At 44.7% G+C, this 13,951-nt stretch overlaps 1 protein-coding gene across 9 annotated transcripts in view; it reads right to left on the reverse strand.

The window, feature by feature from the left end:
* prkag2a (protein kinase, AMP-activated, gamma 2 non-catalytic subunit a) overlaps window positions 1-13,951 on the reverse strand; it is a 48,938-nt gene that overhangs the window by 30,683 nt on the left and 4,304 nt on the right. For 8 of the 9 annotated variants that reach the window (XR_004775977.2, XR_014124733.1, XM_035525921.2 and 5 more), the window contains exons 2-3: window positions 12,087-12,161; window positions 8,043-8,322 (exon numbers count right to left, since the gene is read on the reverse strand). Coding sequence is in view for 7 of the 9 variants with exons in the window: in XM_035525921.2 (XP_035381814.1) it covers window positions 8,043-8,322; window positions 12,087-12,161 (355 nt within the window). In the remaining 2 variants the exon portion in view is untranslated. The remainder of the gene's footprint in view (window positions 1-8,042; window positions 8,323-12,086; window positions 12,162-13,951) is intronic. The other variant, XM_081718565.1, reaches the window with a different exon arrangement.

A 13,951-nucleotide genomic window follows, 5' to 3' on the forward strand; every position in this document is an offset into this window, starting at 1 on the left:
TATATATATATATATGTGTGTGTGTGTGTGTGTGTGTGAAATGCAAATATGCATTTTCACTATGAACTCATTATTCCAATGAGACATATCTAGGGGATTAGCAGGGACTACATTTGTGCATCATCTTCTCTGTGCTGTACAGTTATTCAGACAAGACAAATGACATATAATACCCATTAAATTTATGCTTTAAAAGAGACAGGCAATTGGAAATATTTCAATTATTATAAAAATCCAGACAGAGCCTTCTATATTAATAGCAGTCTTTTCCTTGTCGTTGATTTACAATATATAGTATAGTACAGCTGAATTATTCTATTCTATATTCTAATTATTCTATAGTAAAAGAGCGGGGCAGCATGCTGAGTGGGGCAGTGGTAGCTCAGTGGTTAAGGTACTGCCAAGTTGCCACTGTTGGGCCCCTGAGCGAGGCCCTTAACCCTCAATTGCGCAAGTTGTACTCAGTCAGAATTGTAAGTTGCTTTGGATAAAAGTGTCAGCTACATGCCAATGGAAATATCTCCATAGCAGAAATGAAGAAATCTGGAGAGGAACCAAGGCTCAGAAGGGGAAACCATCCTCCTCTGGCCAACACCAGATGGAAACCAATAGCACATAATTAATAAAGTTGTTCTTGTTTTTAATTTTAACTTGCTGCAAAACATATGATAATATCTTCCAAGTTTTAAGAAATGACTAACAAGAATTTGGCAGAATTCTTAATTATTAACCAATCAGTAGTTATATTCAGAGTCCACACACTAAAGGCAGTCTAGCAGGAGAGCCAATGGCAGTGGTGATTGGCTATTCACTAAAGTCTCTATGGCACCCTATAACAGTTTTACTTCTCTTTAGGAGAGTAGGTGGAACCTGCAGGTGAGCCAGACAGGAACAGCTGGAGGGGCCATGGTGGTCAGGCAAGCAAGAGGTCTCCTTGATAATTTGCCCCCCCCCAGCACTGGTAATTCATCAAAACAGGTCTAATGGTGACTTTTCAACCACCGTAAAGGAGCACACACTGGGAATGAGATCGTAATCCACCATCTTCCCAGAAGTCAGTAATTACATTTCACAGCACAATGTTTGTGCAATACATGGAGTGCTGGGGGGGGGGGGGGGGGGGTCACATAGCTTAATGCCCCTTGAAAGGCACCAGAAATAACTCCTGCTCCACGGGAGAGCATTCCTGCTTTCTGCAATGGCTCATTAAAGACAAAGCAAGTCCCTTTGCCATTGTCCAGCAGCTGTGATGTGGCTCTGCATAGCCTTCCGCCGGAGGACAAGGAGCAACGGGGAGGAGCTAAATCCACGACACTCCCTGCTGTTGCATTACTTACTTACTGTGCTGTTCCTGTACAATTGTCCTGCTAAGTGTGTCCTGGGCATGACAGACCTGGAAGGGTTTAAACACCCACCCTGGACTGGACCACCAGAGAGTCACAGTCTTATAGAGAGCAACTCTCTCCGCATTTTTATCCCACCAATATTTCTTAGTTTCCATAGCTATCGTTTGCAGCTATTTCTAAATAGCGGGAAGGAATTAAAATATTCTCACTGTCCATGTCTAAGCCATTTAAAGGGACAATATGCATTGTTTCTGCTTTTCTTGTCAGGCAAATATTACTGACTGATCGGCATCAGCAGAACAGGGCCTGAAAAGAACAGCATTTTCCCCACTTCCTGTCTTCATTCCCCATCACCTGGTAATATTCCATGCCCAATATCATTAAGTCCAATTTACTCATAGATTTCCTGTAATATTTAGTATTTCATAAAGGGCCAGATTTGTGGTGGCAATCCAGTGCTATGTAATACTATGTTCAGAAGGATCAAACCAAGAAAAAAACAGTTAGGATAATTGATCATCATTACCTCTTAACAGCATCACAAATTATTCATAGTCTATGTGCTTGGACTACAGGATTCATCAAAATCATTCATTAATAGGCAAAAAGACTCCCACCACACTGGGAGAGAGAGAGACCCGTGCAAGCTGAATTAACACAGACTTTGTCTAATTACCGCTCAATCTCCCTTGTATCCCTTGATGTTTACTGTCAGGTCCACTTATGGCACAGCCAACAACTGCCCCCTTTTCTGAGCCCTCTTAACATGCTCTTCTGAGCCCCAAGAAGTCCATGTGGTGAGCGCGGAGCCGCTAATCCTCTCTAAAGCATTCACTGCTCCCTCACCTCTTCAAAGCGCCACTGCCAACGCAATGGAAAAGAGCGAGGGGAGTGGCTGCTGGCTGAGCCGAAATGCCAGTTAACAGCGCAGGCCAGACTGATGGGGTACCTTTAGCTTTTCGGGTTGATGGGTTAAAGAGCCGCTGCGTGGTCCACGAGGGGTTAAAAACCTCACCCTAGACGTCACCCCAAGTTCCTCCGGTTCTGTATGCCTGCTCTGCATGGGATCAAACTCCCCCCACCCCGACACACACTTCATTCTGCGTGGCTCCATCTCCGGGGCTGAGCGTGGCTTTCATTTTAGAGAGGGAAAGGTGCCAAGGCCCAGGAAATATAAGAGCCGCACTGTTTTCTGTCGGGGGTGACCTTGTGCTTCTATGCCGCAGCCAGATGCAGGGTGTGGGCACGCCTTCCATTCAGTGGCTCCCAGCAGTGCTTCAAAGAGAGCACCAGGCAGCTGCTATGTATGTGTACACTCGACAAACACCGTCAAAGTCAAGGCCTTTGAAGGCAAGTTAGATGATCGAGCAAAAAGCCACCTCATCGCTTTTGGCTCGTTGGGGCGATTGAACTCACGTTGCAGTGAGGAAGTCTTTTTTTATGAGACGTGCTGTGCAAACTCGCTGGTCCTCCCTCGTAAATCCATGGATGCTCCCCGTCCATTAGCAGTGTATTCCCAGATAAGGCTCAGCCCAGCTCAGGAATGCGAGGCACGGCGCTGACGGGTCACGGATATCATTTAGACGTTATCGACATGCTGTGCAGACGTTATCTGGAACACAGCGCAAGCAGATGGGGCCAAACAGGGCAGCTGCTGAAGTGCTGGCGGGGCTCGGCAGCTAACCTACTTACCCAAATGCCCACATTCAGTTTTGTTTGTGTTCAGGACCAAAGAAGTGCAGGACGAAAAGACCTACGTGCCTCTGATATGGTTGAAGTGCCCGTCCTACCCATTGGAGATTTGTGTGTGTGTGTGTGTGTGTGTGTGTGTGTGTGTATAAAAAGATATGCCATAGGTCTCCATATTTCAGCTGAGTCAGAGTACTGAGCCTTATCCTTCATTCTGTTTAAAAAGGAATCTGCTCCAAACAAGTTAAAATTACCCACAGGCAATCATCCTGCTATTGCATTCGGTCAGCCTCAGTTACATAACCCCAGTGCAGTCATAACCGAAATGCATGTATGCCACTAATCCAGGTCACAGGCTATGCGGCACATGATGGGCCCGAACCGCAGATGCTGCAAGAGTGAGATCCTGGAGGAAGACCCTGTCCTCCTTCGCCCAGAGGCTGACAGAAGGGTGGAGCAGGGGTGGAGGAGGAGGAGGAGGAGGAGGATGGAGCAGGAAAGTGGAGGGGGAGGAGGGTGGAGTAGGAAGGTGGAGGGGGGGAGGGTGGAGCAGGAAGGTGGAGGTGAGGAGGGTGGAGCAGGGGTGGAGGTGAGGAGGGTGGAGTAGGAAGGTGGAGGGGAGGAGGGTGGAGCAGGAAGGTGGAGGGGAGGAGGGTGGAGCAGGAAGGTGGAGGTGAGGAGGGTGGAGCAGGAAGGTGGAGGGGGAGGAGGGTGGAGCAGGAAGGTGGAGGGGGGGAGGAGGAGGGGGGAGGGTGGCAGCAGTGACTAAAGCTGTGCGGGAGTCCGAGCAGAGTGGGACTCCAAACCATCACGAGGTTTCTCTCGTTCTCCGATCTGCATGTCCTTTCTGTCCACTCTACGAGCTGTGTGCTGTTTATACCACTGTCGCCTGGTAATGGCAGTTGTGAGGGGACAGGAATTAGAGCTACCCGAGCACAGCTTGTCTCACAGAGCCCGTCATAATGCTCTTCAGTGTCATTCTCTTAGGACTTGTATGCATGTTTGCACATGGAAATTACACACAGATACAGACACAGACACACACCCATACATGAGCTTCAGGTCAGAACTGACCATCTCCACTTGGCTCTGGGCAGTCTGAGTAGCTCACGACCAAAATGCCATCGTGATCATCAGTGAGAACAGCACCACTCCACTTCCCCTTGTGCACACCAGATTGCAAGCACTCATATGGTCATTCTCTCTCTCACACACACACACAGACACACGGGCGCACACACGTACAGGCATACGCGCACGCGCACATACATGCTGAGAGTAACACATGCTCCTCGGCAGGAGTATCTGGCAAACTTGAATCTTCAAATGAAAAGGAGAGTGTGTTAGCACACAAGATCGGAGCTACCAGATAAAAGTCAAGGATCCATAATGCTGTTTTCACATACTACTGCAGAGGATACAGCATTAAGACCACAGAGCCAGTAATAGCCAGGTGATAGGCACTGAAAGCTATGTATTCACAATTCTTAATCCACATTTATCCAAATTAAGCATTCTTTAGTGGGTTTTTTTTTAAATAATGTAAATTATTTTACTAGTATTGAAAGCTTCTCCTATTTGTATTTGAGACTACAATTGAGGTCATGATAGGTGTGACGTGCCCCCTGCAGTTTCATGTGCTTTGTTTCCACCTAGTGGACAAATATGAGAATGGCCACAGCAGAAGTACTTAATGTAAAGTTCATGTAAAATAGCAAATTCCTCAATGTATCTGAGGATCAACGAATTACATTACAAGTGGTCTAAGCTTCTTAAATAATTCAGCTCCCCTTTGTAACTCCTTATCCTCTAATTACAGCTATGAATTCTAAGGAAATGGCACATAAACAAAAGCCACATTTTAGTTTGTGCCTGCTGTAATTGCAGATTTTAGCCACTGTGTGGCACCCTGACCTTAAAAAAACCTAGGAAGGAGCGCAAAGATTTCTTTGCTTTCTTTGTACTTTTTGGTGTCTCTGGTGTGATTTAAAGATGACACAGCATCGTTCTGTTGCCAACCTTAAAGGCTCCGATCAAAACTAAGTATTTTATTAGGAATCCGTGTGACTGAGGGCCCTTTAGCTATTTCTTTCAACGAAGAACTTGAACCTAAGTTAATGCATATTCACATGACAGGAATGATCAAGCTAAAATAGCCTTTTCATATTTATAGATATTACTATATTCTCTCTCTCTCTCTCTCGCTCTCTCGCGCTCTCGCGCTCTCTCGCTCTCTCGCGCTCTCTCGCTCTCTCGCTCTCTCTCTCTGCCTTATAACATAATCTATATGAGGAAGAAGGTAATCACTAATTTATTTTCCAAAATGACCTTAGCATTGTATTCATAATAATAAAGGTTGCAATAAGTTACAACGATGTTTTTACATGGTGGAGGACTTTAAGACAAACTTGTGGAAAGACTTATCTGGGATCTCTCTCTCTCGCTCTCTCTCGACCAAATTTATGGCTGGTGGAGCAAATCCATCAAAACCAAGTTCTAGTCAATCTCGTTGCCTAATAACAGCAGCCGTGACCTAGATGTGTGATCTTCCCAAACACTCCTACACTGTGTGTGTTTGTTTGTTTGTTTGTGTGTGTGTGAACCTGTTCAAACCGCACCAAACATTCAACTATCTGAACACAAATTATATGAAACTTTCTAACCATAACATTATCCACACTATCAATAATTAGTAATACCATTAATCATTCAGCTTAATAAATGTGGCTTGCAAAAAATTAGTGAGAGTGAGAAACAATGGAAGCCTTCCCGCTCAGACAGATGGACAGAGCAGGCTACCTGTGTCTTCCCCAGGCAGGATTGATAGTGGCTGCTTTCCCACAGACGGCGGACATGCAAGCCGACCAACGTGGTAGTGGCCCAGCTGGGCCGAGTTGTTTCTTGGGAGAGCTCCACCCTGCGGGAAAGGCTGGCATCGGCCCACAGACACCCGCCCACACACACCACCGCTCACCGGGAACACCAAGAGTAACCATCCTGACATTCAAACCCTCTTCGTGTACTACATGTTGTGCTCTTTTGCAATTATCTATTGCAAAGATGCCCTGACACACTCCTGAAGTCCAGGGTCCACATCACATGTATTTGGCACACATCACATGAATACAGCAAGTCTGTATTCCATCCAGATCTCATTTCTACTAAAGCACCTTGTATTATAACCAAAACAGACACAGGAGAAATAAAAACAGATGAGTATCACTGTGTTTTAAAGCAACACAGTGTTACATGCATAGATCAACCAATGCATGCTCAAATAGAGACCTTTTCCCTTAATCAAAGCAGGACTAATCACTTCCTTAGGGTAATCCCTGAAGAATATCATCATTACTGGTTCCCAAACCCTTTAGGATTGAGTGTGGTGAGCTATAGGAAGGAGAATGTAAGGAAAATATAAAAATGTGTTCATGCTCTATGTAATCTGGTGAAGGAGAGTAAAGCACTGATATTAGTGCACCAAACAGAAATCCCCCTGCCCCAGATCCATAGTGTAGACATTACTGCCATCATCATTTCTCTTGTTATCTGTTATTTTGTGTGTCACACACATGGAGACAGCCTGGGCAGGACGGACGGTCTTTTGACGAGCCACTTCAGAACCAATAGCCTTGGCACAGATGTGAGCAGTTCCTTATGTGCACCTCTCCTGGTGTTACTTTAACACAAAACACCTTTAGGCTTTTACTTCCCCAACAAGAAGGGTAGGATTTTCAGCAAGCCCAGAACGCTTTCCCTGCGTGTCGCTCCATAACTGGAACATGTAACTGGAGTTTTGGGACCTGCCCTGACGTCATAGCTGCCGTCCACCCATGACCTCTGGCCTGAATTCACCAGGAGATGCGTGATACCTGTGGGTAGATGCCCACTGCGGTCATCTGGCCAATGGCAGCACCTATATAATGACTGGGCATTCTGCTTCGACAGCGTCAACCGGCAAAGTCCAAAACAGGCTATAATTTGATGACAAGTGCATACATTTCTGTGTGGACTACAGTGAAACTTTACAGTGAAAATTGTTTATTTTGTCATAAAGGCTAAACAGGAAAAAAAAAATGAAATGGAGAGAACTGTGTTTATTGCTCTTAATTACTTAATGATATGATTATGAAAGAACAACTAAATCTTCTGTCCTCCAGAGCAGGCGCTCCAAAACAAAACCCAGACATCGGTAAACCATTGTTGACTTATTTCCTCCTGCTTTCTGATGGTATTGCTCCACTGCACGAATGAAAGGTTCAGTCAAAGACCACAGAATCCATTTTAGTGTAGTTGGTGGCACTTATACACACCCACACAGCCATTAAATCTGCACAATGCATAATTATCGAAATCACAAAGAGCCTCATGGTGGTTTGGGTAAAACCACTCGGACAGGAGAATGCTGGGTGAGAATGCTCAGCTTTCAAGTTACTGCTGAGAGCTCACAAAAACATTTATGTTACGGATCTGGCCAGATAATTAGGTCCAAACTACATGAATAGTGTGTATGCAACAAATAATCTCTATCCATCTTATTAAAACCTTTTTGAATATGCAGGGAGATATCGCTGATCAGTTGTCATGCACAATTTGTTATCCTTCATCCATTGATTCATCAGCAGTGGGTCTCAGACCACATGAGCAGTGATGGCTGGATGGTTTTGGGTGGCAGACCATTCTCAGCCTAGCAGTGACACGGACACGTTAAAAAAAACCACTGTTGTGTCTGCTACATTCATGCCGGTGCAAAAACACCACCATGCCACTTCCATGGCAGTGTCCCTGCTGGCTTTAAAAGAGATCTACCTCCAATGTTAAACCTTCTCCATCTCAAACTAGACTTGATCAAATGTAGATTCCATCACACTTTCCTGAGGTTTCCTGACATCCTGGCACCCTCATGACCCGCACAAACATATAACGATAGGAGCTTTATGTCGCCATCCTAAAAAACATACCTGTCTCACACACAAGGGGTGAATGCACAGTTTTCAGAAAGGCCCCTACCTCTCCTGGTACAGGAGAAGAGCTTAATGCTGGCAGGGGAGGTGGAGGTGGATGTGGAGGAGGAGTCCTTGGAAGAGGAGCGGAAGATCCCGGTGAAGCTGAGGCGGCGTGCCGACTTGGGAGGTGACTCCTGCTGAGGTGGGTAGGGAAAGATGGTCTTGGGGGACCCGGGGCTGTTCCTGCACCTTGCCGGGGCTGACATGGGGCTGGCCGGGCGGCTGAAAGGGCCCCTGCTGAGAAAGCCTTTGGTGGGGCTCGTGGTGTGGCAGACAGCTTCTCCCTGTGGGGCAGACACACAGCACAGAGCGGTAGCTCTCAGGTCACATACACTTGAGCCGCCAAAACACACCAAATCCACAGAGCGCGGGGTGCCCTGAACAGCAGACACCGCTGCAGAGAAGAACCTACCTCATATGCATAACTAACTGGCATGCCTTGCCAGTCGCCAGCTGGAGGGTAGAGCTGCATTACTCATAGTCAACACCCAAGAGTGCAATCCAGTTCTTGCCTGAAGGAACGTGCTGGTGATTCATTTGACCATGTCAGTGCAGCAGTCACATGACTGAGACCGGCATGTGCACGATGACTCAGCAAGCCTGTCACTCAAACGCCTTAAGCCTGTCACTCACGACTCAGCAAGCCTGATGCCATTGCTTAAGGTTCTAATACAAAGTGACAACTTCCCTCTTTGGTTTAGTGGTCAGGGCACATGTTTAGCACCTGTTGGACTTGGGTTTGAGACCCAGCTATGGTCTTCAGCCTTCATCACAAATAGTGTCAGAAGTGAGATGGTACGGTGAGGCCATCAGGAGTGTGTACATGGTTAATGAGCCCAAAGTCCAGTGTGAACTCCAGGTGAGGGAATGGGTGTGACCCTGGGTGGAGGGTGGATGCATCAGGGACACAGGGAAAGTGTCATGCACTGGGTGCACTCCCTGAAGGTTAAGGCAGTGTGATGGGAACTGTCACTCCCTGAAGAAGAGGGTGGTGATGAAGTGATGAAGATCATCACTCAGGAAGGTAAAATGGGTTCTCCAGCTCCTGTGCCAGGGCACATGTTTACAACCTGTTGGACCTTAGCTTGACACCCAGGTATGGTTGTCTTCAGCCTTTGTCACAACTAACAAAATAGCTAGTCATGAATGCATCATAACAGACCATTGGCTGCAATCAACCCTCTCAGACCAATGCATCAAACTTTAGTGTGTCCATACTGAAGCTCAACAGATCAGTATATCACAATGACATAAAGAGGCAGGAAAAGAACAAGAAGAGAGAAACCCTCTTACCCATCTGTTCCGTGGAAATGCAGCCAATTCTTCCCTCAGGCTCCCCAACAATGACACATAGCACAGCTGGGAATCAATCTCAGGGCACACCTCACTAAAACCAATCGGTGCTTTAATGGTTTTGATAGGGTTAGCCCTCAGCACAATAGCTTGATAAAGCAGAGTTGTATTAGTCCTGGCAGGCTCCAGTACCTCCAGCTTTTAGTATTCATGCAGTGGAATTCCTCACAACCTCAGTAGACAGAGAAAGCTGCTTATTTTTGTACATACATAGAATATATATATTTATCTGTATATATATTTTTTTCTCTATGCACCCCTGGTTCTCTTCCTCAGTTTGGACAGAGCACTCTCCACCATTTCACTGCGTGTTATACTGTGTATGACTATGTATGTGACGAATAAACCGAACTTGAACTTGAACTTGGACAGCCAAAAGGGCACCTTGCTTTCTTAGTGACTAGGACAGGGCAGCGAACAGGATAACAATATTCACTCTCTGTTAGGGTGACAAATGAGTTATAGTTTTAGTTAATTTCACATTTAAAAACATATTTTAAATAATGTTTCCTTTTTGTCCAATTGTTCATTTTACAGTCTACTTTACAGTTTACCTGATAGTTTATAGTCCTGTGCAGGCAACAAGAGAGAGTTCTAAGAGAGAGTTCTAAGCAATGCAAGTGTTTTTACAGCAAATGCCTATTGGAGCTTTAACTCTGATACTGTGGGAGGAGGAATGGCTGATGATATAACAAGGTATTCTACAGAAGCATTCATTTCTCAGGGAAGGAATTCATAAGCCCCTCTTCTCTATCTATCTTATATGCTTTTGTCATTTGTGTTTTATTCTAACACAGGATTTTAAAGTCATGTCGGTTGTGGTGGTGCTGTAAAATGTTTGCTTCTAAAGATGCCATCGTTTTGCTGCTCCAGGTTTATTGGAATGTTGTGGGTATGGTTAGAATGCTGTAGTTCAAATCATTATTTTCTAGAAGTGCAATGTGTATATAATTGGTGAGCCAGTGAATACACACAGCATGCCTTTAATCTGATCCTCGTGAGCACTCCCTGTATCACCGCTCCACACACAGCTGGAGCACAGGTAGCTGAAACTAATACAGTTCGAATACCAACCATCAACATAATATGATATTATGCTGAGGTTTTTCAATAAATGCAATAAAAGATTTATTCAGAATTCACTCTGTAAGTGTATTTATGCTTTAAAAATTGCATACTGTTCTGTGCCCAATGGAAGCCTTAGGTAAGAATGCTTTGCTCCATAGGTTATTTTAGAAGCCTGCCTTTTGCTAACAACTTCTTAAGAGTGTAACGTATATATAACTTTGGGGGGGAATTCCAGAATTGCTGATGGAAAGTCCTCTCATGCTACTGCCATACTGCTGTCTTTGTGAACAGTGTGAATTGTAGACTGCAAAACATGCTGATCAATTCTTTCAACATTTATTTTGGCCCACATCCACAACCTGCACTTCCATGTCAGATGAATGAGCAGCACCACAGACACGCTTACACACAGACAGTAAATATAACATCCAGTTCACCACATCTCACTAATCTTAAACTACATCTGAAAGTCTTAGTAAAGCCACTAAACAGACCCATGCTGCGTATAACCAGTGAGACTGAGGTCACTAGCATAGCCAAAGGTTTAAAAGTCAGATGCACAGAATTTACAAATAGATTACAAACTGGCCAGCACAATGACCTGCTGCTCCACATCGTGGGGGTGTTCAGGAGGGATGTGATCAATCCATTGCATTTCTATAGTAGCTATCATCGTGTTTGTTATCTTCAACCTTGGCTTTCTGAGATGCTAACACTGACTGAGCCCTGATCCCTTTAAATGGAACTACACTTCCCAGGTGTCCCCTAAACTCAGAAAAAAAAAAAAGCTGAAAGATAAGGGAGCTGCTCCAAACCATGCCAAACGATTTGATTTGTGTGCTCGCAGCCATCTGCGAAAGCCATGTGGCAATGACCACTGGCGCTCGTCCAATCACGAGGCACATAGCAGATAGGGGCCTGCATACAAATGAGGCTATTACAGCAGTCTACCCTCCAAATCCAATGAGAGTGATGATCAGATTATATATTGTCAGGCTTTTGAAGTTGTCAGGCTTTTCAAGCCAAGCCATGAGACAGCAGTCAGCACTCTGTACAGAGGCACTGCTCTCACTGTGCTTTGCATGAGCTCCACAACAACCCCCCCCCCCCCCCCCACACACACACACACACAACACGCCCACACTCAAAGAACATCACAAGAACACCACCACATCATCATTAATGTAGTCAGCATGTCACAAACATCACCACATCATCGCTAATGAAGTCAGCATCTAGTCAGAATTACACTTACCCAGCACTTAGCCATTCAAATGTGACATTTCTGTTTGCCATAAGAACCATTGAAGGGCTGTGCGGGCTCAGGAGTCCGCTGACACACAGTTCCTAGGATACCTTTAATCTCATTGGTATAACTGTTATAATTTACTAAAGGGTTTAGAAAGCTAGGCACATCTGCAGTCCAGGACCCATATTTTATCCTAAACTCTTTTTTCCCCCTGTGTGTTTCATTCACGAGCTGGATTACATCCTGACTATGAGTTGTTTCATTGATTATTTTGACCCAATCCAAGTGCTAAAATGTAATGAAATGACCATAGAAGAGTATATGTGCCAGGCAAGCCCACAAGCATGCTTTGAGGAGGGGAAGTTTAGGGAACAATACCTTACGCACACTGTCCTTGTCAGTGTGATGGTCACTCTCTCCCTCCAGGAAGGGCATGGTGAGTGCACTCAGGTCCTGGAAAGCGGAGAAAAAACAAACAAAAACAAACAAACATTCACAGTGAATACTATCAGCTTCTTACATTTACACCATTTGGCTATGAAGAAGCACAGGCAAGAGCCTATAGTTTCAAACCTCAGCTTCTAGACTTGTGTGACTGATTTCTAGTCTCGCATCACTACTCCCCAATATTACCAAGAGGGAAGTCTTCCCTTTGAAAACCTGAAATAGGAAAATGCTGAATATAAATGTACCAGTGAGTTATATCTAATTTCTTGTTGCTTTCTGGAAGTTTCAAGCCTGTCACACCAATGCCATACTACAGTAAAGTGTTCGTATAATGTTACCATGGAAACAAATATCACTTGTGTGGTCGAATTTGAGTGCACACCTCTCATACAAAATGAACATGGCTTAAGGCTTTCACAGAAATCACATAATACACTGAGCTCTCTCTCTGTAACACTGGTGAAATAGCAAAAATGATGCAAGACTATGACACAGTCATACAAGTTTCTAGGACGTCTTTCTGCTCCTGTAGATTGACAGCCCAGTAGGTGCTGAATCGAACCTGCAACCACCAACACGCCACCAATAACCTGCCAGTACAGAAATAATGCAGCAAACATCAAAGGGCTTGATCCACAGTTCCTCTGTTCTCCATTTCGGTGCCCATCCTGAACATTTCTCCTTAGCTAAAGTATCTTACAGCTGCAGGATTGTGTTTGTAGAGAAATTAAGGGAAGGAAAGCATAAACACTGCCTAGTCTAGTGAACCGGTTTGCGAGTGAAACCTAATCTCAGTGACTACACTGCATTTTCCCTCCTGAGCTTAAGGATCTGGCATCTTATTGTCCACCAGTCACAACAGATCTCACTCATGGCCAACATTACAAGTATGATTACTGTAATGTAAATACACTGAGAATTGCTCTCCAACTCCACAACAGGATATTTCATGTCCCACAGAGAAGCCAACAAAAAGTACAACCCTATTACCTGTCCTGAAGGGCCAGTGCTAAGAAATGTTCATCCTAGAAGGCACTAATGGGTTTCGGTGTCTTCAGTGCAAGCACACACAATGCCATCTTTACGGAAATCTGAGAATGGAGAAGCACAATATTGACCCCCAAAGGTGTGGTCTCTATTCAGACTGAAAAGATTCAGAGCTTTGGAAGCACAACGACATCTTACCATGCAATCCTACAGCAAAAGGGACTGAGCAGCATAAAAGGTGTGGGGAAAGGAGATAAAGCATGTAAGATCGGGAAAAGCAACCTTGTTCCAGTATGTACACACCGAGTGTCCTGGAGATTTGTCTGCATCATTTTATTAGCACCAAGGAGTGAAACAGTCTTAGTATGGCAGCTGTGCACCAACGCTTATTAAAATACTAATGCACTCTAAATGTGCAAATACTAAAGGCATTCTGAATAATCAAAAGGCATATTACCGACTTCAAACCAAACAATGAATACATATACACGCATGCGCGTCTCTTTAGTGCAGAGAAATCCGATCCTGTATCAAGTGACTACTGTGCCTATTGACGCACAGGACCTGACTGTTTGGGAGTCACTTTGTAATTGTTAAACACAACACTTGAAACTGATTAGTCCAGCTGTGCAGAAAGTCCTCCCACTTTGTAACAAAATCACTTGACATGCATTGTGCTATCGACCCACAGCTCAAAAAGCTGCACCACTTTACCACACCAATTAAAAATACAATTACATATTAAATACACAATATTTTAATTGATGCAAAATTTCTTGAAGCAACAGAATTTCAATCATTTTGTCCAT

Source organism: Electrophorus electricus, chromosome 1 (genome assembly GCF_041902795.1).
Source record: "Electrophorus electricus isolate QZ-2024a chromosome 1, ASM4190279v1, whole genome shotgun sequence".
In the NCBI taxonomy this organism is placed as follows: Eukaryota; Metazoa; Chordata; class Actinopteri; order Gymnotiformes; family Gymnotidae; genus Electrophorus; species Electrophorus electricus.